Source organism: Thermobia domestica, chromosome 13 (genome assembly GCF_964235325.1).
Source record: "Thermobia domestica chromosome 13, izTheDome1.hap1.1, whole genome shotgun sequence".
Taxonomy (NCBI): Eukaryota; Metazoa; Arthropoda; class Insecta; order Zygentoma; family Lepismatidae; genus Thermobia; species Thermobia domestica.
Window position 1 is genome coordinate 26,094,906 of NC_137466.1, and position 24,503 is coordinate 26,119,408.

Genomic DNA, 24,503 nt, shown 5'->3' on the forward strand with positions numbered 1-24,503 from the left:
TTTGTTCCTTATAAACATGCCTTTTCATGCAAAGAATTGAATTTTACCTGTAAATAGTTCAAAATGTCGTGCGCCAAAGCTACACCTGACATAATAATGAGATACCGGGGAAGAGGAGGTTAGGAGGGAAAGAAGCTGCAATAATGAGAGAAGAGGGAGACGTTTTTATATGATGGTTATTAGTAGCGAAAAATACATTAATAAGTGTCATCTGACGAAGTAGAAGGAAAGAAAACAGAAAAAAGTTCTGATATAAAACAGTTGAAAATTTGTTGTTTAGGCCTATAGTTGAAAGATAAACTGTTGAACGTTTGTTGATTTCGACTCCTATTGCCTATTATTTCGTGTGCTTGAGGGGACACAAAAAATTTCTTTTCGAATATCGTAGCTTTTGATATGTTAATAGTATTGAGTGAAGTCGGCAGAATTATCGCGAGGCTGTTTGGCTATATGGTCTACGGTTTCCCAATCGTGCTGGGCAGTCGAGGAAAGCATTTCATCTCTTGCACTTGGTGTGCAGAGGACTGGGCACTTCCTTCTTCAACACAAAAGACTTCTGGAGATCAGGCGCCGTGTACAGCATAAATGGTCTCCCGGCATCCCTTTAATACAAATAAGACAGATGACACAAGAAATAAGACATTTTTTTCAATAATACTTGCAAAGAAATCGAAAAAGAAAACTTGACATTTGAAATTTTGGAGATTACAGGCCGTGTAGGTATTCCGCTACGCCACTGAATATGAAAGCATCACCATTTTATTCTTCACACACAATTAGTCATTCAATTTCGTGTTTAAAGTGCCTACGTGCACAAAGAGCAGAGGAAAATGCCTCGGAATTATGCTCAGATAGTGACAATTCCACAAAAAAATAACAGACTGTCAAACTGTAGAATTTAACGAAAAGCGTTTCCTGTAAAAATTGTTTCTTTTTCAATAGTATTTTCAAAGAAATCGAAATTGATACAACTTTACATTTGAAATTTTCTATTTGGTCCCCCGTAGAGGTATTCCCAATACGCCACTGGATATAGAAGCAACACCATTTGATTCTTCACATACGATTTGGTCATTCAGTTTTCTTAAAGTGTCTACGTGCACTACGAACGTAGAAAAACTTCTGTGCCGGGAGGACTGGTAGTAGCAATTAAACAACAAATAACAGACGTAGATCCAAACCGCAGAATTTAACGAAAATTGTTTCCCGTTAAAGTTGTTTTTATTTCAATAATACTTCCAAAGAAATTGAAATTTATACCAAGTTCCATTTAAAATTTTGGACTTGACCCCCGTGGATGTATCCCGGCTACGCCTCTGGATATGGAAGTATCACCATTTTATTCTTCACATACGATTTACTCATTCATTTTTTGTTTTAAGTGTCTACGTGGAATACGAACAGAAAAATGCCTGTACTGGGTGGTCTGATAGTAGCATTTCAACAAATAATAGACGTAGATCCCAAACCGTAGAATTTAACGAAAAGGGTTTCCCGTAAAAGTTATTTCTTTTTCAATATTTCTACTAAAGAAATCGAAATTGATACCAGTTTCTATTAAAAATTTTGGGGTTGACACCCGTGGAGGTATTCCCGCTACATCACATGGATATGGAAGTATCACGATTTGATTCTTCATGTACCATTTGATCAGACATTTTTTGTTTCCAGTGTCTACATGCACTACGAGCTGAGTAAAATGCCTAAGACTGGTGGTCTGATACATCCTATATATATATCCCCCTTCCCTACATTGCACCGTCTAACTAAAATGATAAGAGTCATCCCAGGTCCGAACTTTATCCATGTTGAAGATTTGAACGAGGTCGGTTCGGTGGTTCCAAAGTTATGAAGTTTTACTAGCATATATTTACCCGCTTCGCTGGGTGAAATGAAAATTGAAATGCACAATTCCGTACATTATGTGTTTAGTACCCGTGAAATATGCTGTTTTTGTTTTGAATGGCATCGAATTAAAAGGCATCGAAATGATCATTGATCATCTCGGCGACCCGGAAAACCAAGAATTCGACACTAATATTAATAATTTTTGATCATTTTATTATCTCCCCCTCTTCCAAGTTACAGGTCTGAATTTGGTTTTAAACGGGATCAGATGTGTCATTCTTCATATTAGAGACCATAAAAAATACGGGTCAACATTAATATCGGAAGATTTTGACCATTTTATACATATATCTCCCCTCCTCCTCTTCCGTGTTGCGCGGCACGACATCGGATGACACTGGTCATCTCAGAGACCCTGGAAACTATGCATTCGACACTAATATGGGTTATTTTGTATCCGTTTTATGTATTTCCCTTTCCCCCTCTTCTGGATTGGCTGAATTTGGATTTCAACAGCACCATTATAGAAGCAGCAACACGGATATAGAAGCAACACCATTTGATTCTTCACATACGATTTGGCCATTCAGTTTCGGTGAAGTGTCTACGTGCACTACGAAAAGAGAAAAATGACTGTGCCGGGTGGACTCATAGTAGCAATTCAACAACAAATAACAGACGTAGATTTCAAACCGCAGAACTTAACAAAAAGTGTTTGCCGTTAAAGTTGTTTCTATTTCAATAATAGTTCCAAAGAAATCGAAATTGATACCAATTTCCACTTAAAATTTTGGAGTTGACCCCCGTGGATGTATTCCCGCTACGCCACTTGATGTAGAAGCATCACCATTTGATTCTTCACATACGATGTGGTCATTGTTTTTTTTCTTTTTTTTCTTTTTTTTTTTTGAAGTGTCTGGGTGCACTACGAACAGAGAAAAGTGCCTGAAATGGGTGGTCTGATAGTGGCAATTCAACAACAAATAATATAAGTAGATCTCAAACCGTAGAATGTGACGAAAAGTGTTTCCCGTAAAAGCTGTTTCTTTATCAGTAATACTTCTAAAGAAGACGAAATTGGTACCAGTTTCCATTAAAAAATTAAAATTAATCCCATTGATGTATTCCCGCTACGCTACTGGATATGGAGGTATCACCATTATATTCTTCACATACGATTTAGTCATTCATTTTTTGTTTGAAGTGTGTACGTGAACTAAGAACAGAAAAATGCCTGTACCGGGTGGTCTGATAGTAGCAATTCAACAAATAACAGATGTAAATCCCAGACCGTAGAATATAACGAAAAGTGTTTCCCGTTAAAGTTATTTCATTTTCAATATTACTTCTAAAGAAATCAAAATTGATACCAGTTTCATTAAAAATTTTGGAGTTGACCCCCGTTGGTTTATTCCCGCTACGCCACTGGATATGGAAGTATCACCATTTGATTCTTCATTTTTCATTTGTCATAATTTTTTTGTTTCCAGTGCCTACGTGCACCACGAGCTGAGAAAAATGCCTAAGACTGGTGGTCTGATACACCCAATATTATATATATATATATATATATATATATATATATATATATATATATATATATATATATATATATATATATATATCCCTTCCTTACATTGCACCGTCAAACGTAAATGATAAAAGTCATCCCAGGTCCGAACTTCATCCAAGTTGAAAACTTGAATGAGATCGGTTCAGTGGTTCCAAAATTATGAAGTTTTACTAGCATATATTTACCCGCTTTGCTGGTTGAAATGAGTACTTAAATGCACAATTCGGTACCTCATGTGTTTATTACAGGTGAATATGTTTTTTTTTTGTTTTTGTTTTAATGGCATCAAATTAAACGTCATCGGAAAGATCATTGATCATCTCGGCGACCCCGAAAACCATGAATTCGACACTAATATTAATCGTTTTCTTTCATTTTATTATCTCCCCCTCTCCCAAGTTACGGGGCAGAATTTGGTTTCAAACGGGATTGGAAGTGTCATTCTTCATCTCAGCGACCCTCAAAATTACGGATCAGACACTAATATCGGAAAATTTTGGCCATTTTTATATATCTCCCCCTCCTCCTCTTCAATGTTGCGCGGCACAGCATCGGATGTTACAGCTCATCTCAGCGACCCCGAAAACTATGGATTCAACACTAATATAAGCCATTTTGATCAGTTTTAAATTTCTACCCCCCTCCCCCTCCCCTGCGTTGCATCGTCAAAGTGAATAGCCTAAAGCAATCCCTGCCCCAAAACTCATGTATGTAGAAATTTTATTGAGATCGGTCAGGTAGTTCAAGAATGATGAAGTCACAAAGAATTCATTTTTATTTTTATTTTACATATATCCCCCCTCCCCTATGCTGGCTCGTCAAAGTGACACGATAAACAACCCTCAAGGCCCGACCCTCATACATGTTGAAAATTCGATCGAGATTGATAAGTGGTTCAAAAATTATTAGTTTTGTTAATTTTTATCTATAAGTTCTCCTCCCCTCCCCCTTTCGTATGATCTACCGTTAAAGTGAAATTACAAAAACGTTTCCAAATCCGAACCTCATGTACCTCGAAAATTTTATTGAGATCGGTCGGATAGTTCAAGATTTATTAAATTACAAAAATAGTCATTTTCAGTCTTATATAAATTGATTTTTACATATCTCCCCCTCCTTCTCCCCCCTACGTTGCTCCGCCAAATTTAAATCATAGAAACGACCCCAGACCTGAACTTCATGTATGTTGAAAATTTGAACAAGATCGGTCGAGTGGTTCGGGAGTTATTAATTATTATTTTTATACCCCTCCCCTTCCCCCGTCCGTCAGTTCTAATATCAAAGTGAATAGGCTAAAACCAGCCCAACCTCGAACCTCATCCATGTTACAAATTGATCGAGATCGGTCAGGCGGTTCAGCAGATTTATAGTCACAAACATAGTGATTTTCGATTTTACCTATATAGATTTATCTTTATATATACACACCTTTCCCTCCCCTCAGTTCTAATAAAAACATTTTAGGCATAGGGTTATTTTTGCGTTATATTTATTATATCGGAGTTCTTACCGTGAATAATTCGTCTGCTAAATCTGCTAATTTTCTTTAACATTTCAAGAAATACTTGATTGGCAACAATGGTGAACGCAGCAGCTGCGAGTTTGAATTGCTCTAGTTCCAGCTTGCAATACACACGTAGATGGCACTGTGTCGGAATACACACCGATCGAGAAACGAAATTTTTCAGTCTGAATACACACTTTTCACACACAACCGGCTGTATCCGTATAAACGAGCGGAGTCAAAAGAACTCGCGGGGGGACCCCTATAATGGTCCTGCACGCGTTAAAAGTAAAAAACTTTTCGAGCAACCACTAAAAAATGCTCGCTTTGCAAAACTTGCTCAGAGTGCTGCTCTGTAGACCGATCGACCTACAAAGATTGGCGGGTTCACCAACGCACCCCCCCCCCCACACACACACACATACACATATATATATATATATATATATATACAGGAGCGCCCGAAGAAAATTTTCTAGAGGGGGCCCATCTCCATGGTTGCTATATTACGTCTTTTATTTCTGGTATTTAATATACATGATTTGCTGTATCACGTATACATAGAGATGCAAGGACTCGGAAAAAACAGTTATCTTTGGAAAAAAACTCGGTTTTTTCTGCTTCACTTTTTTGCTTTTTTTTTTTTTTTTTTTTTTGAAAATTTTGCTTTAAACTGATACAGCAGACTTTGTTTCGCTTCTTTAAAAAAAAAAAAAAAAAAAATGCAGATAATATGAAACCTCGAAAATAAACCATGAATTTCAAAAAGATTTTTTAAAATTCTTAACATATTTACATTATGAATTCCAAAGGATTAACCAATATATGTAATAATATTTTAACCTCTTATATACAATAAGTACTTAAAAAATGATACACAAATAACTAGCAAAATTGTATGTAATATTTTTACTTCAAACTATCACACACCCTCCTCTTGAAGCAAAATAAAGAAAAAAACGAGAGAAATCTGCACATCAAGAGCTTCGTTTCGGGTGGTTCTGTACATTGTTCAAATTTTTCGGTTAAGTTTTAACTTTCTTGTACATTGTATGAATATTTCGAACAAATTTTTCACTGATTGATCACATACGTAATAATTTGTTACCACCTATCGGGTGCTTCGGATCTGCAAAATCGGTAAAGCTCCAAATTCTGTAATGCACTGACTGTTCCTTAAGCTTGTTCAGAATCGGGAAAGTATCGAATTTTCTGTTCATGGATCATATACGTAATAGACGGTTCATCTGAGCGTATGGTTTCCTAGGCTGTAGAATATTCAACCACCATCATGGTTTACCCAGTCCTGAAGGTTTCTGAATTTTTAACAAGAAAATTCAACATATCGTTACGAAACTTTTTTGCAAAAAAAAGGAAAAAAAGAAAAAAACTAGGCAATACATTTAAAAAGAGTGGAATAATCAATCACTGTTCCAATTCACAAGAAAGACGACAAAATTGATTGCAAGAATTATCGAGGCATTTCTCTTAACATTCTAATAATAAGATTGACACCATACGCAGATGAAATTATTGGAGATTATAAGTGTGGATTTAGTCGAAATCGACCAGATATTTACCATTCGACAAATACTCGAAAAGAAATGGGAATATATTACCCAGTACATCAACTGCTGATTGGCTTACAACTCGATTAGGAGGGAAACATTGTACAACATTCTTACAGATGGAATACTGAAAAAGCTAGATTTATTAAGTGTTTAAATGAATCCCAGAGTAAAGTCCGAGTAGAAAAATGCGAGCTTCCACGTCGAGATTGGCCTGAAACAAGGATATGCATTATCGCCGTTATTATTCAGCTTTGTTCCGGAGTACGCTTTAAGAAAAATCAAAGATAGGAACCAGGGTCTAGAGTTGAATGGTATTCACCAGGTTATGATGTATGCTGATGATATAAATCTGATAGGAGAACAATCGAAAGAAATGCAGAGGCCTCATTAAACACTTGCAGGAACATGAGTAAATGCAGAGAAATCTAAATACAAGGAAGTTCACAAGGATCGTAATACGGCAAATTATGAATGCGTTAAAATATCAATTAATACACACTGAATACTTTCAGATATTTTGGATCAGTATTACCAGACCAAAATCATACCCACAAAGAAATTAAATGTCGACTGAAATCAGGAAATTCTTGTTATTATTCAATTCAAAACATTTTGTCGTCGCGAATTCTGTCAAGGAATTGAAAGCATAAAATATATAAAATGATAATCATGTCTGTTATGCTTTATGGTTGTGGAACATGGTCGCTTACGCTGAGGGAAGAACGGAGACTGAAATTATTTGAGAATAAAATTCTGAGACGTATATTTGGACCCAAGAGGAATTGGGAATGGGGAATGGGGAATGGCGGAAACTTCATAAGGAGAAACTACATAATTTATACGGTTTACCAAACATCGTTAGAGTAATCAAGTCTAGGAGGCTCAGGTGGGCACGTCATGTAGCCAGAATGGAAGAAAATAGGAACGCTTTCAAAGTTTTAACTGGAAATCCAATCGGGAAACGTCCATTAGGAAAACCTAGGCCCAGATGGGAGGGCAATATTAAGATGGATCTAGCAGAAATAGGAATACAGAGTAGAAACTGGATTGAATTGGATTACGGACAAAAGTCAATGGAGAGCTTTTGTGGCCATAGAGAAAGAGAGAGAGAGAATACATTTAAGTTAAGTACAATTACACAACAAACATGAGTGAGTGGTTAGCTTTTGCACCTCTATCGTGAAGTCCGGGTTTCAACCCCGCATTCTACCATTTTGACAAAAGTTTTTCTTAATTCCATCTGTGAATGTAGAGATAGTGCGTGTACTGTGAGTCCTGGCCGACTTCTTTCTAATCGTTTTTAAATCTTTGTTATTACTAATTACCAGCAGTGATGGATTTGCAAAGAGGGTTAGGGTGGAGATGTCTTGAAGCCTCTGCCCCAAAATTACGGAATTTCTAAAACAAACTAAATATTAGTTTTGCCTTTACTCATAAACTTCAAGCTGTCCTCAAATAAAAAAATAGGAATTTTTAGAAAAACTAAGCATTAATAAGAAAAGCCCCTCCCAAAATACTTTCCTAGATCCGCCACTGATTATCAGTATAAAATGGTCTTCAAGGTTGTATCTGGAAGATTATAGCTGAATATACAAACGAAACGAAATATTTGTTATGCTTGTACTCATAAACTTAAGCTCCTCTTAAATAAATGTTAGGAATTTTTAGAAAAACCAAGCATTATTCAGAAAAACTCCTCCCAAATATTTTTCTAAATCCGATACTGATTATTTCTATCAAATGGTATTCAAGGTTGTGTCCGGAAGATTATTGTTAACTCATTGCACAGCTACAGTATAACGGAAATGTGGAAGTACGCTCTGACAGTTATATTGAAAAACGTACGCTCTGATGGATATATTGAAAAACATAAGTTTAATTATGTGATAGAAGCTAGAGTACTAAGCTCTAAGAACTGAAACACGGATGACTATAAAGAAATGATCTAGAGAAGAAAAAATGTCGATAATTTAGAAGTTAAAATAAAGTTAAATAGTTTCTAAAATTGCCCTCAAATACTACGTACTTTATGTTTACTTTAATTCATAAACCATTTGCTCCATCCATCATGATGGTGAATTCCAGAGCGAAATATGGCATTTAGGTCATGGAATCTTATTTAACTTTAGAGTATACTATAAGAAAGCTATTTAAACAGAAAAATTATGAAAATGAAAAAAGCCAAAATTTTCAAAATTCTCGTTTTTTTCCCAAAAAAGCCGGCTTTTTTTTTTTTTTCATCTCTACGTATACATTTTCGTGAGCCAGAGGGAGGCGCGGGCTCCACCTTCAGGTGCCCATGCACACACACAATTCCTCATTTTATACACCGTTTTCATGAGTTATCCTTCACATCGTTCTACAGGAAAGAATAGTGCGTATGATGTTTGGAGATACTGAACCTCATGGAATTCGTCGAATGTGCTTCACCCAACATTCTGAAGAAAGAACAAAATTTTTATTCAATGTATTCCAATGAACCGCAGTGGGGAGGCATAATCATGTTGATAGAAGCCATTTTTACCTCGGTGAGAGCAATAGTGTAACTTACAATGAAGACTTTATATGTAATGTGGTAACATTTCGAACTTTAACATCCAGTAATACAAACTAAAAGCCTATGTGCTGGCAACACGTGACATAACTTAAAGCTATCTGGCAAATATTTAAATATCATAACTGAGGGGCCGCGGTGGCTCAGTGGTAGAGCGTTCAGCTCTGGTGCATGGGGTCCCGGGGTCAAACCCTGCTCCCGCCAAGTGAACTTTGTTGTGGACAAACACCGTGTGCGTGGGTTTTCTCGGGGTTCTCCCGTTTCCTCCCACTTTCTTCATTCCATCATTTCATTCATCTCTCATCATCACTGTCTCCTTTAGCCTAACCGGCATAACCGTGGGAGTAAAACTCAAATCACAACTGTTCATCTGACTGTCGTGAGATGTGATCATTCCAGGGGACTTAGTTCAGTTAATTAGAGTATTGTTTTCTTTTTGTCTGTTTTATAACAATTTTATGTAAAATAGTAAACACACCAATCAATAATAGAGATTGCAGGGTTAATGATTTATGAGGATCAGTGAAAATAAGAGTGAAAAGTTACAGTTAAATTTCGACTTCTGTAAGTTCAGCATTTCGTTAATTTTAGTAACATAACTCATTATTTTAATACCTGTGTTATTAATACTATACAGAGAGTGAAAAAATATACGACTAGTCTGAGAATTGATGCGGATGCATTAGCCACTACGTAGCCCTGACCCCTCCCTGAACAGCCACACATTTCTTCACTCTTGACGGCGGTGATTAGCCACTTGAGACATAAAATCGGTTATTTTCTCCGTTTAGATATAATACGAGGGTTTTTACAGAAGTTCTTAGAGTCTATGAAGTAGTAGCAGAGAGTTTATGGTTGGTGTTACTTTTCAACGTACTCCCCTAACAATAACATATTTTGCTCATCGATGTTCAAATGCATAATGCCGGTGGTAAAAAATGATTTGTGGAAGGCATGTAAAATTTCATCTGCGACATGCATGACATCATCATCAGTGTCAAAATGAGTACCTTCCTACTTCTTTTTAAGCTTTGGAAAGAAATGAGTCAGAAGATGCCGAATCAGGTGAATAAGGTGAGGGGACGAATCTGTAACTGCAATTGTAAATGGCTGCCATGTGACTGACTTGTGGCTAGGGGTATTGTTTTGATGGAGAAGCACAACTGTTTTCAGTTTCCCAAGACGCTTCTGCCGAATATTATCACGCAGCTGTGGTAGAAGACCTGCATTGTACTCCCCAGTAACTGTTCGCCTCTTTGGAAGATAATCCACCATCACTATCCCTTTCGAATCCCAGAAAACTGTAGTCATCACTTTCCCAGCTGTGGACGCTGACTTGGTCTTCTTCGGAGGGAGAGATGAGGATTGTTTCCACTGCTTGAAACTTTGTTTGGACTCTGGTTGATAATGGTGGACCAAGGTCTCATCTACTGTATGAATCGAGTGCGGAAGACATCTGGATTTGTCCGGAAGAGATGAAGATTGTCCCTTAAAATGCTGCGGCTGATGAGCGTTTGATCAGGTGTTAAAAGTTGATACTCATCTTGCAGAAACCTTGCTCATACCCAGATGCTGGGTGATAATTCGGTCAACGCTTACAATAGATAAGTCCACTGTCTTAGAAGTCTGCTTGATGGTCATTCACCGATCATACATGATGATTTCGTGTATTTTGTCAATGTTCTCTTGAGTTAGTGCTTCAGTGGAGTTTCCTGATCGAGTATCATGTTCAATGGAGGTTCTCCCCCTCTTAAATTCGGCTGTTTATTTCTTCACTATGGGGTATGAAGGGGGCACTATCACCTAAAGTAGTAGTCATATCGACATGGATCTTCTTTGGCTTTAAACTTTCTTGTGGAGATATTCAGTAACAGCTCTCGCCTTCAATTTCTCCATTTGGTCACACTTTACTTACTCTTCCGTCTTCTGGACCTGTAAGAACAGAGTAAAAGTCAATATTAATATAAATTTGATATTACATCATATCATTGTTCAATAAATAAGTATTATATGTCTAGTTCGAATACTTCTTGTTAGGCTTAGAATTTATGTAACAATCTTTATATCTGTGTTACTAGTTACTTTCCTAAATCCAGGCAAAGCGATTACTTTATATAGGGAGACCTCGACGCTGAAAATGCCCTTCACATAAACTTAAGAAATGTCACAGAAATGATATAAGAGATGCAAGTCAATACTGGTATGAAAACAGCGTCGCTTTCACTAGATCTGGAGACTTTTCATAGTGTGTAGTCTTGATAACAATGCGTGTCTTTCTTTCAAAGAATCAAGTAACTTTTCGGGCAAACAAATTGCTACTTTTATGCAATGTTTTGAAACAAGTACTTATTATCCTTAATATATATACCGCTATAGCAGTTTTTAATTCCATGAATAGCTGCCCTATATATATTCACTTAATTTCATGTTTTAAGAGCGTATTACATAATCATTTTGATTGTCATTTTTTTAAAGTTACGTGCTTCTATAAAAGAATTAACAGCTAGATCATGATGACATATTTTTAAAACGTCTTCGCTCTCCAGATATATCCTGTAATTTTCATTTGCTTCCTTTTGAAATATATTTTTGTGCAAGTTTCTGTAATCTTTTTTTATAGTTTTATACGGAGAACATTTTTCAAATTGAGCAACATTTGCAACAGCAGATTTCCGTGCCACTATCATTGACTTACTTTCCTTACCTCAAACAGGATTAAATATTTCAATGAATGTTGCCCTGGGCACCATGATTGTTGCTTGGTTCATAAGAAGAGTATTATGTAAACTTCGGTATATCTACATACAGATATCGACTCTTGACACGTAAAATTGTAGAGTTGAATTGAAATTTAAACGTAGAATATGTATTGTGGAAGTGAGTTGGTGCATTGAGTGAGCAAGGTTGTGGTTCAGTCATAGAATACATATTGAAGGAGTGAGCTTTTTATTTTATTTTATTTATTTATTTATTTATTTATTTTGTTTCTTTCATGCCTTTGTTCTTGGCTACTTCCTCTTCATCAGACCAAAGCCCTTGATGATGGCCTAAAACTCGATAAAACTAAGCCCTTGAATTTAGAATATAAATAAAATGAACTTGAATAACAGGCAGAAACTTATGTACGTATTCTGTGACTCCTTAACAAAAATGTGCTAGATTTATGTGCATTATGTAATAAGTTGAAGTAATTAAAAATGCATCCACGGTACATTAATAATTCGTATTTGTTTTTAGGGCATTTGTTCCACAATCTGAAGCTACAATGCATCTTCCAGCTCATATAGGCGATTATACTGATTTCTTCTCGTCTATCTACCATGCAACGAACACTGGCATCATGTTCCGAGGGAAGGAAAATGCGCTTCTTCCAAATTGGTATGTAGCTATCAATACGTTGATATCCTAAAGCTTATCGAGAGGAAAAGGGGGGGAGGGGGAGGAGGAATAACAATGAAATTGAAGAGATTTACTTACAAGAAAATAATTTTATTCTGCAAAGATACTTAAATCACATTCTCGCGTATTACGATGTGAAGTTTGAACTTATATATATACTGATTTTTTTTCAGGATGTTGATAATTTTTTACTCGCTATTGTTTTAGTATTACATTTTGTGAAACAGTCGCATATATCATGTTTAAACATCTACTAAACGTTAAAAAAAAAAAAAAAAATCATATTACACTTCTACACCTAGCACTCCATTTTCGACAACGACAAACACATTCAACGTTACCAGAACACAGAACAGGAACTGGAGATTACAGTTTAGCACTATAAATTTTAAAAAAAGAAAGAAGTCCGTCTAAGTTCAATATCTTATGCAAATCTTTTGGGAATTAGTGATAAAAAATTGAAATAAGAATATAATGCCAGCGAAGAAATATAAAAAGAAATAGAACGGATTTACTAAATAAACTTAGAAAAACAATTCGCTGTCCATCACCATGTTTATACTAATTTTAAGTAAAAAATTTCATCCAGCTCTTGTGCTAATGGGAAGGATTTTAAAATGCTGACTGCATTTTCTCTCTGTATTGCTAGGCTTATTCGTTGTATTAAATAGTGTTTGCTGCTTCTTGGGTCGCCTGACTTCTTAATTAAAGTTGATCCTAACTCATTCAAAAATTCACTGGCTTCTTTGCTAAAAACCCCCATCGTTTCTGTAGTAAAGGCAACAGATATACTGATTTTTTTTTTTTTTTTTTTTTAAGTTGTATGAATTGTTTTCTCTCATCACTTCAAATACTAATTACGCTAAACGTACAAAGATCTTATTTCCATTTTTCTTTACAAGGTACAATACGAAGCAAAAAACCTGCAACATGAAAGTTTAAGTTCATTGTGAAACTACGCCAACAACATAGGCAACCAACCTAACGTCTTTGTGGCACTGATCACGCCAGGATAACCTTCGGCTTCGTCCCCCTGCACACTTCGTTTGGAGCAAGAAATTCATAGACCACGTGACTACAAATCACAAATTTCTCACAAGATGGAGTAATAGATTGAGGTTCTTCTCATTTCTCTTCTCATTTTACATCCTCAGTTTTAAAGAGAGAGAAAGAGAAAAAGGTCAACGTGATAAAAACTAAATAAAGAGGAATATGCGAAATATAAAGGAAAAGAAAACGTGCGCATATATTGACAATTGACACATGCACTTCAAAGGAGACCACCTCAAATTTTGTTATGAACCATATATAATAACTGTGAGAATCAGCAAACCACAAAGACATAATTACACACAGTAAGTGTTATATAACACATATTTATTAAACAAATAAAAATGCTTGCAGAAAGCTGAAAATGTCTTTAAAATCTCAACCATAACTGAAACAAGAGATTACTTCTCTATTGTTTTTCTTCGTAGCATCCATCTACATGGAGAAATGAGAAAGAGAGAACATCTTAAGACATTCGCACGTATACAATATCGGAAACTGCTAAATGGAAAAAATTACAGTCTTTGGATGGGATTCGAACCCAGAACCATAGTATTAGAAATCCCACACTCTACCGATGTAGCTAGTCTGACAGTAATACCCTGTTCCTCCATCATTACCTATGAAAGATGGAATGGAGTCTGCAGAAAACTACGTCTAACATGTCCACGATAGACCGCCTATAACTTATGTCTAATTGGTACTTAAAAAAGCTAGTTCTACACGTGCATAGAAAAGTAAAATCAAATGAGTAGTTAGTACACATCACTTTGTCTGTCTCACTCTATCTCTGACTATAGAAATCGAGGAAGAAGAAAAAAGTATAGAGGTGAGAACATAAGAAGAACAAGCAAAAATATAAGTTGCAGGAAACTGAATATCAAGGGGAGAGAGAGAGATACATAGAGACAGAGAGAAAAATAGAGGAACGGAGCAAATGATTTAATATACATCGGAAAAGAAGGTTCACAACTGTGCTATACATTTAATGTATTGAATACTCTGCAGGCCCGTCTCCACGGGGGGGCTAGGGAGGCCGGGCCCCCCCTAAACTTTGGCCGGCCCCAATAAAGGTTTCACGACTTTGGGCTGGCTACGGGCCTGATACTCTGTTTCTTCTAAATTGCTTGCTAGATGACAAATATTAATTTGTAAAAACGTAGCAAATGCCCGCGTTGTCTTGTTTTCTTACTGTTTCAGTAATAGTGGAAAACGTGGTTTATGCAACATAATAAATTACTAATTTTCCCACAACAATCATGTAGATGTTGTTGATGATTTTGAGTTTAACGTCCGTTCAGCAGCGAGACTATATGAGACGTGGACCTACTTATTAACGTGGAATCCGAACCATATGAGCTGCTGCCGGGAATCGAAGCAACCATGTACTGTAGGTAAGAAATTTCTAAGCAAAAGAAAAAACTGATCAGCAAAATACATAAAACGATAGTCCTGCAAACTATTACTTAAAGAGAATTTATTGTAAAATCAATACATCCATGTGGCGGTATATAGTCGTAAAGTGATTAGAAAACTTAATATCAAACTGTCGATCACATTGTTTTACTTATTTGAATTCAATGTCGTATAGATTCGGTTTTAGCTCTAGATTTCAGCGTTCTCACTTCGATTCTTAACTTGTTGGAAATATGCATTAATCGAAATTATAAAAGTATACGAAATTTAACTAGCTAAAAGAAGAGAATAACATAAAAATCCGGATTAGAGTATTACAATAAACATGTGTATTTTGTTTAGGGTTTGCAAGTCATAGCTTATAGGAATTATAGAAAAAACGTTCGTTGTGAAAGCACAAGAAAGAAAGCAGAGAATAGACACAAACCTCAGGTGGGTTTGAACACGAGAAGGCGGAGGTAGTAGACTACTCTACTAAACCGCTCGGCTATATCTTAATTCTGTAGTACGTTTTGAAAAATATTGTCTAGAGTATTTGCACTTTACTTGTTTCTGTTTTGTTGTTTGTCATATAATGTATACGAGTGGCGAATAATAGAATAGAACTGTTTTAAACGAGTATGAACAAATTTCCCAGACAAGTTGTAATCTTGTATGTATCTAAATTGCACAAATAAATCAGATTAAATCTGTAAAGTGCTTCGGGGGTTTTGATGGAAGTTAACTGTTGCATAGTTACGAGCTTTTGTTTATGCCCACCACTCGATGGAAGTTATGTTCTTGAAAGATAGTAACTGCTACTATATTCTAGTGTATTGGATTTAAAAAAAAAATGGAAAATATTTTGTTACTAACAGTGAGTGAGTATTTTTGCGTGCAACAACAGTTGATTACAGGCACATCTACTTCTTCTGCGCATGTTTTTCATAATACGACGTCATGTATAGAAATATTGTGCATTATCGTATATTCAAAGACGTTTTTAGCACTTTTACTTTTGTGTAAGAATGGCGCAATATGATCATTCTGTACGTGAGAGTGTTGTCGCTCTTATTGAACATGCGGGATTGAGTGTTCCTGAAGCAGGAGCTCGATTAGGCGTGCATCGTGCAACGGCGTTCAGGTGGTGGAAAAGATATGAGGAAACTGGAAGTCTAACTCGAAAATCTGGAAGTGGTCGGCCACGAGTGTCCTCACCGACACAAGACCAACGATTAGTTGATCAATGCTGTCGACAGCCTTTCATGTGTGCCCGACAACTGCAGCAATCTACCGCCTTTCCAGGTGATGTAACTACAGTCCGACGGCGACTTCGGGCCGCAGGCTTAAGGTCCTTCCGGGCTGCTGTTAAGGAGAGATTGACAGAAGATCACAAAGTCGATAGACTGGCGTTTGCAGAGCTAAATATTACTTGTCACTGGGGCACTGTTGTCTTTACAGATGAGAAAATATTTTCCACTGGAAACTTTGGGAAAACACGTGTGTATCGCCCATCTGGAACACGGTTTGATCCACAATATATGGCCCGTTCAGCGCGAATGGGTCATGTGACGATTCACTGTTGGGGATGGATATGCGAGACTGCAGGTTGAGGTGGTATCCATCGAATTATAGGCCGACTTAATGGTAAAAAAATGTTGATCTTCTCGACTTTATGCTCCCTGAAATAAAAGCACATGTTGGCGACGACGTACTCTAATCCGGATTTTTATGTTATTCTCTTCTTTTAGCTAGTTAAATTTCGTATACTTTTATAATTTCGATTAATGCATATTTCCAACAAGTTAAGAATCGAAGTGAGAACGCTGAAATCTAGAGCTAAAACCGAATCTATACGACATTGAATTCAAATAAGTAAAACAATGTGATCGACAGTTTGATATTAAGTTTTCTAATCACTTTACGACTATATACCGCCACATGGATGTATTGATTTTACAATAAATTCTCTTTAAGTAATAGTTTGCAGGACTATCGTTTTATGTATTTTGCTGATCAGTTTTTTCTTTTGCTTAGAAATTTCTTACCTACAGTACATGGTTGCTTCGATTCCCGGCAGCAGCTCATATGGTTCGGATTCCACGTTAATAAGTAGGTCCACGTCTCATATAGTCTCGCTGCTGAACGGACGTTAAACTCAAAATCATCAACAACATCTACATGATTGTTGTGGGAAAATTAGTAATTTATTATGTTGCATAAACCACGTTTTCCACTATTACTGAAACAGTAAGAAAACAAGACAACGCGGGCATTTGCTACGTTTTTACAAATTAATATTTGTCATCTAGCAAGCAATTTAGAAGAAACAGAGTATCAGGCCCGTAGCCAGCCCAAAAATTTAGGGGGGGGGGGTGACCGAAGTTAGGGGGAGCCCGACCCAATCATATTATACTTCATCACCATATTATAGTTCATTTGCAAGCCTATCGTGAAACCTTTATTGGGGCCGGCCAAAGTTTAGGGGGGGCCCGGCCTCCCTAGCCCTCCCGTGGAGACGGGCCTGCAGAGTATTCAATACATTAAATGTATAGCACAGTTGTGAACCTTCTTTTCCGATGTATATTAAATCATTTGCTCCGTTCCTCTATTTTTCTCTCTGTCTCTATGTATCTCTCTCTCTCCCCTTGATATTCAGTTTCCTGCAACTTATATTTTTGCTTGTTCTTCTTATGTTCTCACCTCTATACTTTTTTCTTCTTCCTCTATTTCTATAGTCAGAGATAGAGTGAGACAGACAAAGTGATGTGTACTAACTACTCATTTGATTTTACTTTTCTATGCACGTGTAGAACTAGCTTTTTTAAGTACCAATTAGACATAAGTTATAGGCGGTCTATCGTGGACATGTTAGACGTAGTTTTCTGCAGACTCCATTCCATCTTTCATAGGTAATGATGGAGGAAAAGGGTATTACTGTCAGACTAGCTACATCGGTAGAGTGTGGGATTTCTAATACTATGGTTCTGGGTTCGAATCCCATCCAAAGACTGTAATTTTTTCCATTTAGCAGTTTCCGATATTGTATACGTGCGAATGTCTTAAGATGTTCTCTCTTTCTCATTTCTCCATGTAGATGGATGCTACGAAGAAAAACAATAGAGAAGTAATCTCTTGTTTCAGTTATGGTTGAGATTTTAAAGACATTTTCAGCTTTCTGCAAGCATTTTTATTTGTTTAATAAATATGTGTTATATAACACTTACTGTGTGTAATTATGTCTTTGTGGTTTGCTGATTCTCACAGTTATTATATATGGTTCATAACAAAATTTGAGGTGGTCTCCTTTGAAGTGCATGTGTCAATTGTCAATATATGCGCACGTTTTCTTTTCCTTTATATTTCGCATATTCCTCTTTATTTAGTTTTTATCACGTTGACCTTTTTCTCTTTCTCTCTCTTTAAAACTGAGGATGTAAAATGAGAAGAGAAATGAGAAGAACCTCAATCTATTACTCCATCTTGTGAGAAATTTGTGATTTGTAGTCACGTGGTCTATGAATTTCTTGCTCCAAACGAAGTGTGCAGGGGGACGAAGCCGAAGGTTATCCTGGCGTGATCAGTGCCACAAAGACGTTAGGTTGGTTGCCTATGTTGTTGGCGTAGTTTCACAATGAACTTAAACTTTCATGTTGCAGGTTTTTTGCTTCGTATTGTACAACACTAAGTTGGAATACAATTGCAATCGATAAACAAATAAAGTGATATTAAGGTGTTATTTAGTTTAGAATATATACATTTTTTATATGAATAGGTGCACATAGATGTGATTTGTACAAATAGACGTGACTCGATAACATCAAAATTACGTGAACGGATTTTTACATTCACTGATCTCACAACTGCAGAGTTTTGCGCAGATGCAAGGAAATAGGTGGTCGATAGAAATAATTCCAAGTGTCATTTCTGGAATTATTCGCCATCATTATCTGTGTAGCCATACTGAGATGGGTCGAGTTCTATGGCTTCATCAAGTATGTGGTATCACTATTAGCACTGAAACTAAGCTCTTCTGATGTGAAGATGTATCGAAGATGAGGTTGGCAGTAATTTGGAAAAATCCATACGCTTCATGCGATGATACTGGTGAACCCATCGATGAGAATTTACTTGACATCATCTGCACTAAAAAGGTTTACGCAGACATTATCATAGTTTGACAATTTTTCTTTTGCGAATTCAGTCAGATACTGTGCTATGTTCTTTGCAGTGGTAACAGCAGAATGCTTAGTGCCAACCTTGCTTATAGTGTCGCATCCAGTTAGAGCGTGAGCTGCCGGTAAGACATCAATCATGGGACTCCGCAAACATTCAGCAAAAGCCCCACATAATACCCATAATTCTACTAATCCATGGCTTCTGAAGTCTTTCTAGTAATAATATAAGGCACAAAGGCATCAGTATTAGAGGATGCAAGAATTAGGCGCTTTATGCTCGAGTTGGAGACTGTATGCTTAATATGAAAAATATCCTCTCATTAGCTTCTAGCTCGCATTGCAAATCATGAACATCTCTTATTCACTCATTTAATATTCGAATGCTTCTTTCTCCACAAACTTCTAACCCTTCAAAACACAAATCCATCCCTTGCAATTCGGGGGCCGCGGTGGCTCAGTGGTAGAGCGTTCACCTCTGGTGCTTGGGGTCCTGGGTTCAAACCCTGCTCCCGCCAAGTGAACTTTGTGGTGGACAAACACCGTGTGCATGGGTTTTCTCGGGGTTCTCCCGTTTCCTCCCACTTTCTTCATTCCACCATTTCATTCATCTCTCATCATCACCGTCTCCTTTAGCCTATCCGGGATAACCGTGGGACGTAAAACTCAAAAATTTCATTTCATTTTCCATCCCTCGCGATTCATGACTGTTGAATCAAATAGTCATCGAAAAACATTTGCAGTCTGTACTTGTTTTGGGAAGATGCGCAGTTTGCATGCATAGCTTTTGGTATTAGGGTTTTTGCACCATTGATGGTAATTTCAATGGGTTGACTCTTACATCTTCCGAGGCGTTCATGCGATTTTACACTATCTTCTTTATTCACATCGAATAAAGAGGATTTCACAACCATTTTTCAGGTTGCATATTGTTTCCTTTTCACTTAACTTATGGTAAAGGATAAAAGGAGTTATGTAGAATTTACTATAAAATGGTACGAGTATATTACAATGTAAGCTGTTTGAAGAGTAATCTGCTTCTTATGCGCCTCCTTTTGCTTTTTACATTCTGCATTTGACCCTCCTTTCTTTAATTGGCATGAAAGTTGCCAGCCGATATTTTAATGAAAATTGGCAAGTTTTATTCGTCTACGAGTGACAGATCACTTGAAGTAAGGATTAATGCATTTAAGATTTTCCTGCATGATACGTAATGTGAAATTGAAATCTTTGCTTAGAACTTGTAACCTCCGCTTAGAACTTGTAACCTTCCTCCTCCAATCTAACCCAAGTGGTACTCCCATTCCTGAGAAAGGTTGATCCAAACCCGCACCTCAGAAATAGGAATACAACAAGGAATCAGAAACGGGAAAAGAGACTACAGGCCGGAGCTAGTGCAGATCATTATTAGTTAGGATGAGTATTGAACTTTATTTTTACAAAAAGGAAAAAACTAGTACTTCCTTTAAATTAAATAAATAATACATTTATTATATTCCTTCTCTCTACACAAACTTGATTTAAACAAATAAGTGGTGATACTTCTTCGAGTGATGGGACTTCTCTATATATAACGAAGAAATGGGGAGAAAGAATGAATGGGCCTCAAACAACTTCGATACAAATCTAATACTAGAAAGATTATTGCCCGTAACACGTCCTTGACGGAACCGTGAACAACTTACAAAACTCTTGAATAGCCAAAGGGCAAAACGAGAGAAAGAAAAGCAAATCTATTTCTTATCGCGAGTGCCACACACACACACGCACACACTCCTCCATTCAAACAGTCCATAAAACCAGTCACAAAAACAACACAACATTAAACAAACGTAACGAAAAAAAAAAGCAAATATTAAAAAAAATAAATAAATAAAATAAAAGTAGCACTTGCCAAAGCTCACACACTCAGGGCATTCACCCTGCTCGACAAATCCCTCGTGTTTTCGCTTGTAATCAAACTCGAAAAAAAAAAAAAAAAGTACGACTCGCAAAATAACTTCTGCCAAATAACCTTACTATAAATGCACATAAACTAATTAAATAAACTAAATCATCCTGACGAAATATCTTTCTTTTACTCGTAACTAATAGACGTTTTGCAGTTCATGTGGACCATTTATCCTCCTTTCCATTTGTTGATGTGCACCGCTACCGATATTCAACCAGAATGACGGAAACAGTCTTCTCCCTCTGCCACTAGTGCACTGTCAGGGTTGGAAACTCCTCTGTGGAAAAATATCACATAAAAAAATTTTATCATCAAATTACCAAAATTTATAAATTATCTCCAAATATTTTTCTTTTTAACCGCACGTTACAAACTGTAGATCTCTATATTTATACCCCGTACATTGAAATACACAGTTGAAAGTTTGTTTTTGTCCTTTTTTTTATACCTGTTTTCCTTTACCATTTTTAAACGGATTCTTTCATGTACGAATGGGAGTATAAGACGAAGCAAAATATTGTATTGTTTTGTACAAGAGAGGATCGTTTTTCTGTGCTATTTCTTTCCAGCACTCATAGAAGTAGTTGATTTTAGCCGCTGCTGCTGGTTTTAACTGGTAGTTCTATATGACGGAACAAGTAGTAATTAATATCATTCTCTTAAACCCTTCAGGCTAGTTAACAGCTTTTAATTTGCCGTATAGGAAATACATACCTGTGGCCTACCATGGAAGAGCATCATCTGTAGTAGTATCAGGTACTCCTATAAGACGTCCCAATGGTCAGACGTGCCCTGTAGAGAATGAACCGCCAGTATTTGGCCCATGTAGATTGATGGATTTTGAACTTGAAATGGCATTTTTTGTCGGAACACCGAACAAATTTGGAGAACCCATTCCAATTTCGAAAGCACAAGATCACATTTTTGGAATGGTTCTTATGAATGATTGGAGTGGTAAGTACAAGAAACATACTGTTAGCAAAATTATAAATATAGCGAAAGAATATTTTAATAACAAGATAGTCGTAAACATTTTTTGAAATATTGGAGTATGATTTTATAAATAGGCAAACACTACCTGCCAAAAGAAATCCTAAAATCCTTGTCATGTTACATTAGTCCTTGATTTAAATTTAAAACTTGCTTAGTGTTACGGTAGTGTAATGTAATAGAAGGAAAGACGAGAATTAGAGAATTAGATTGTTCGCATATATATATATATATATATATATATATATATATATACACACCTAGGTATATATCCTCAATTCAGCTACAGTCAGTTGAACCGTACGAATGTCCTGTCAGTGACACGTTCTCGATTAAATCTTCAATACATTCAGTACCATTCTAAACTAAAAAGACATTTTCTGGCATTTCCCGAAATTGTCAATCATGTTGCATATATTACTAGGGAGATCTGAACACCACAAATCTCAACTTTCTAACTCATTCCTGGACAATGGCAAGAAGTTATAATAAATGAAAGACTTTTGTAATGTTGGGGAGTAAAGAACAGTTGCTCTCTTTCTATTTTGCAGGATTCCTACTGGTCACAGAAGTCAGGGAAAATTGTGCATGTCAGAGAAGCTTGAAAGAAAAAAAAAAAAAAAAACTGGAAATCAGGGAAAGCCAGGAAAATTATATAAAATATATTTTTCTAACATAAATTGTACACCACTTTCAGCTTAGCTAACCGTTATAATACCTATTTTTATGGAAGATAAGTGGAATGCACGTATGAGCAATTGATTATTATTTATCTCTATAGAATAATTCTCATATATAAATATGCACTGTTATGTATTCCTTATTTATGTGTTAACGTCATCCGACACCTGTCATAAAAGACGGGAATTTCCTGCCAAAAGTCAGGGAAATAGATTTCTGTAGATCAGTAAAGATTTTAAATAGAGAAAATATATTCAAATATGTAAATACGTCAGTAACCAAGTGACAGTTGAGGTTTATCAGAAATGATGACATATAATGTCTTGAACTTTACTACCAACTGAAGATTTGGTTTTCGGTCGTCTGAGTACTTCTTCCATTTTCAACTCAGTGACTTCTAAACATACCAGAAATGACAAAATAATTATATTACTGTCATTTCTCTATCTTACCATATGTAACACACTTCACCTTCTCTTTATTTTGGTAGGGGGCCGCGGTGGCTCAGTGGTAGAGCGTTCACCTCTGGTGCTTGGGGTCCCGGGTTCGATCCCAGCCCCCGCCAAGTGAACTTTGTGGTGGACAAACACCGTGTGCGTGGGTTTTCTCGGGGTTCTCCCGTTTCCTCCCACTTTCTTCATTCCACCATTTCATTCATTACTCATCATCACCGTCTCCTTTAGCCTAACCGGCATAACCGTGGGACGTAAAACTTAAAGATTTCATTTTCTTTATTTTGGTAACACTCACACTTTTTCCTCTATTATATCAATAATCACATACTTCTGTAATTGATAATCCGGATGTGCTAGGAAATTCAAATTTTGTCCACTGGATCTTTCTTTCTTCATATATGCACATCGTAAGCTCACACACTTCCCTCATATATACATAGAACAATTCTTCAATATTAGAGTCGTAAAACTTCAGATTCGGCGGCAAAGTCCTCTGTAATGGCTTCACCAACGTTGAAATTTTTTCCTCATAAACTTTTTTTTTTTTTTTTAATTTGGAAAGAGGTAGAAATCGGAAGTCGCCAGGTGGAGTGAGTATAGTGGATACTTCAGTGATTCATAGCCAAAACGTGAAATGAAAGTGGCTGTTTATTCTACAAAGTGTGAAGTTTCAGTGTAAGGTAGTAGCACTCATCTTTTGATAGGAAATCCCGTATCTTTTTCATGGCAAGATCTCGTAATTTTTGCATCAAGTACTTACAGTATGCTCCTGTTATAGATCTTCTCTTGTAGTAATCAAAGCATGAATAATATGACCTTGCGGGATAACTGTTGCAGACTAGATCGGTTGGTTAAAGTTTGGCTTTAGCTTTTCTTTCGGCTTATATGTGAACCTACAGTGTATGATGGAATCCGAACTATTGTAGTGCGTTGGGATTTTAAGGCTCTTCTACCCGGAATCGAACCCGGTCTCCATATTTTGCTCATTTCTATCATTTCAGAATCCATTCCGTATATACCCAGCTTTTGCCAATGGTCGCTAATCTGCTTGAAAAGTCCTGCCATTTTTGTTCTGTAGATCTAGAGTGATTTATGTACATTGTACAGTTTGATGTTTGTGAAAGATGAGACAACGTGGAAAACCTTGCAGCATCTTGCTTATATGCAAGATGCCATAGGATCTTGTCACGCTTTTATCTTTAAGCACAAGTACTCCACGTTCATCACGACGCTTGGTTCTGTTTTGAATGGATGTCCTCTTATGTCATCGTGTGTACCAGCATTCCCACTTTTGAATTCTCTTTTTCGTTACTGGACAGTATCATATGACACCATTCTTCAATATACAGCTGACAAT

At 36.6% G+C, this 24,503-nt stretch overlaps 1 protein-coding gene across 1 annotated transcript in view; it reads left to right on the forward strand.

The window, feature by feature from the left end:
- Faa (fumarylacetoacetate hydrolase) overlaps positions 1–24,503 on the forward strand; it is an 87,443-nt gene that overhangs the window by 26,289 nt on the left and 36,651 nt on the right. Inside the window, exons 4-5 of the mRNA XM_081735553.1 lie at positions 12,288–12,428; positions 21,724–21,974. Of these exons, the coding sequence (XP_081591679.1) occupies positions 12,288–12,428; positions 21,724–21,974 (392 nt within the window). The remainder of the gene's footprint in view (positions 1–12,287; positions 12,429–21,723; positions 21,975–24,503) is intronic.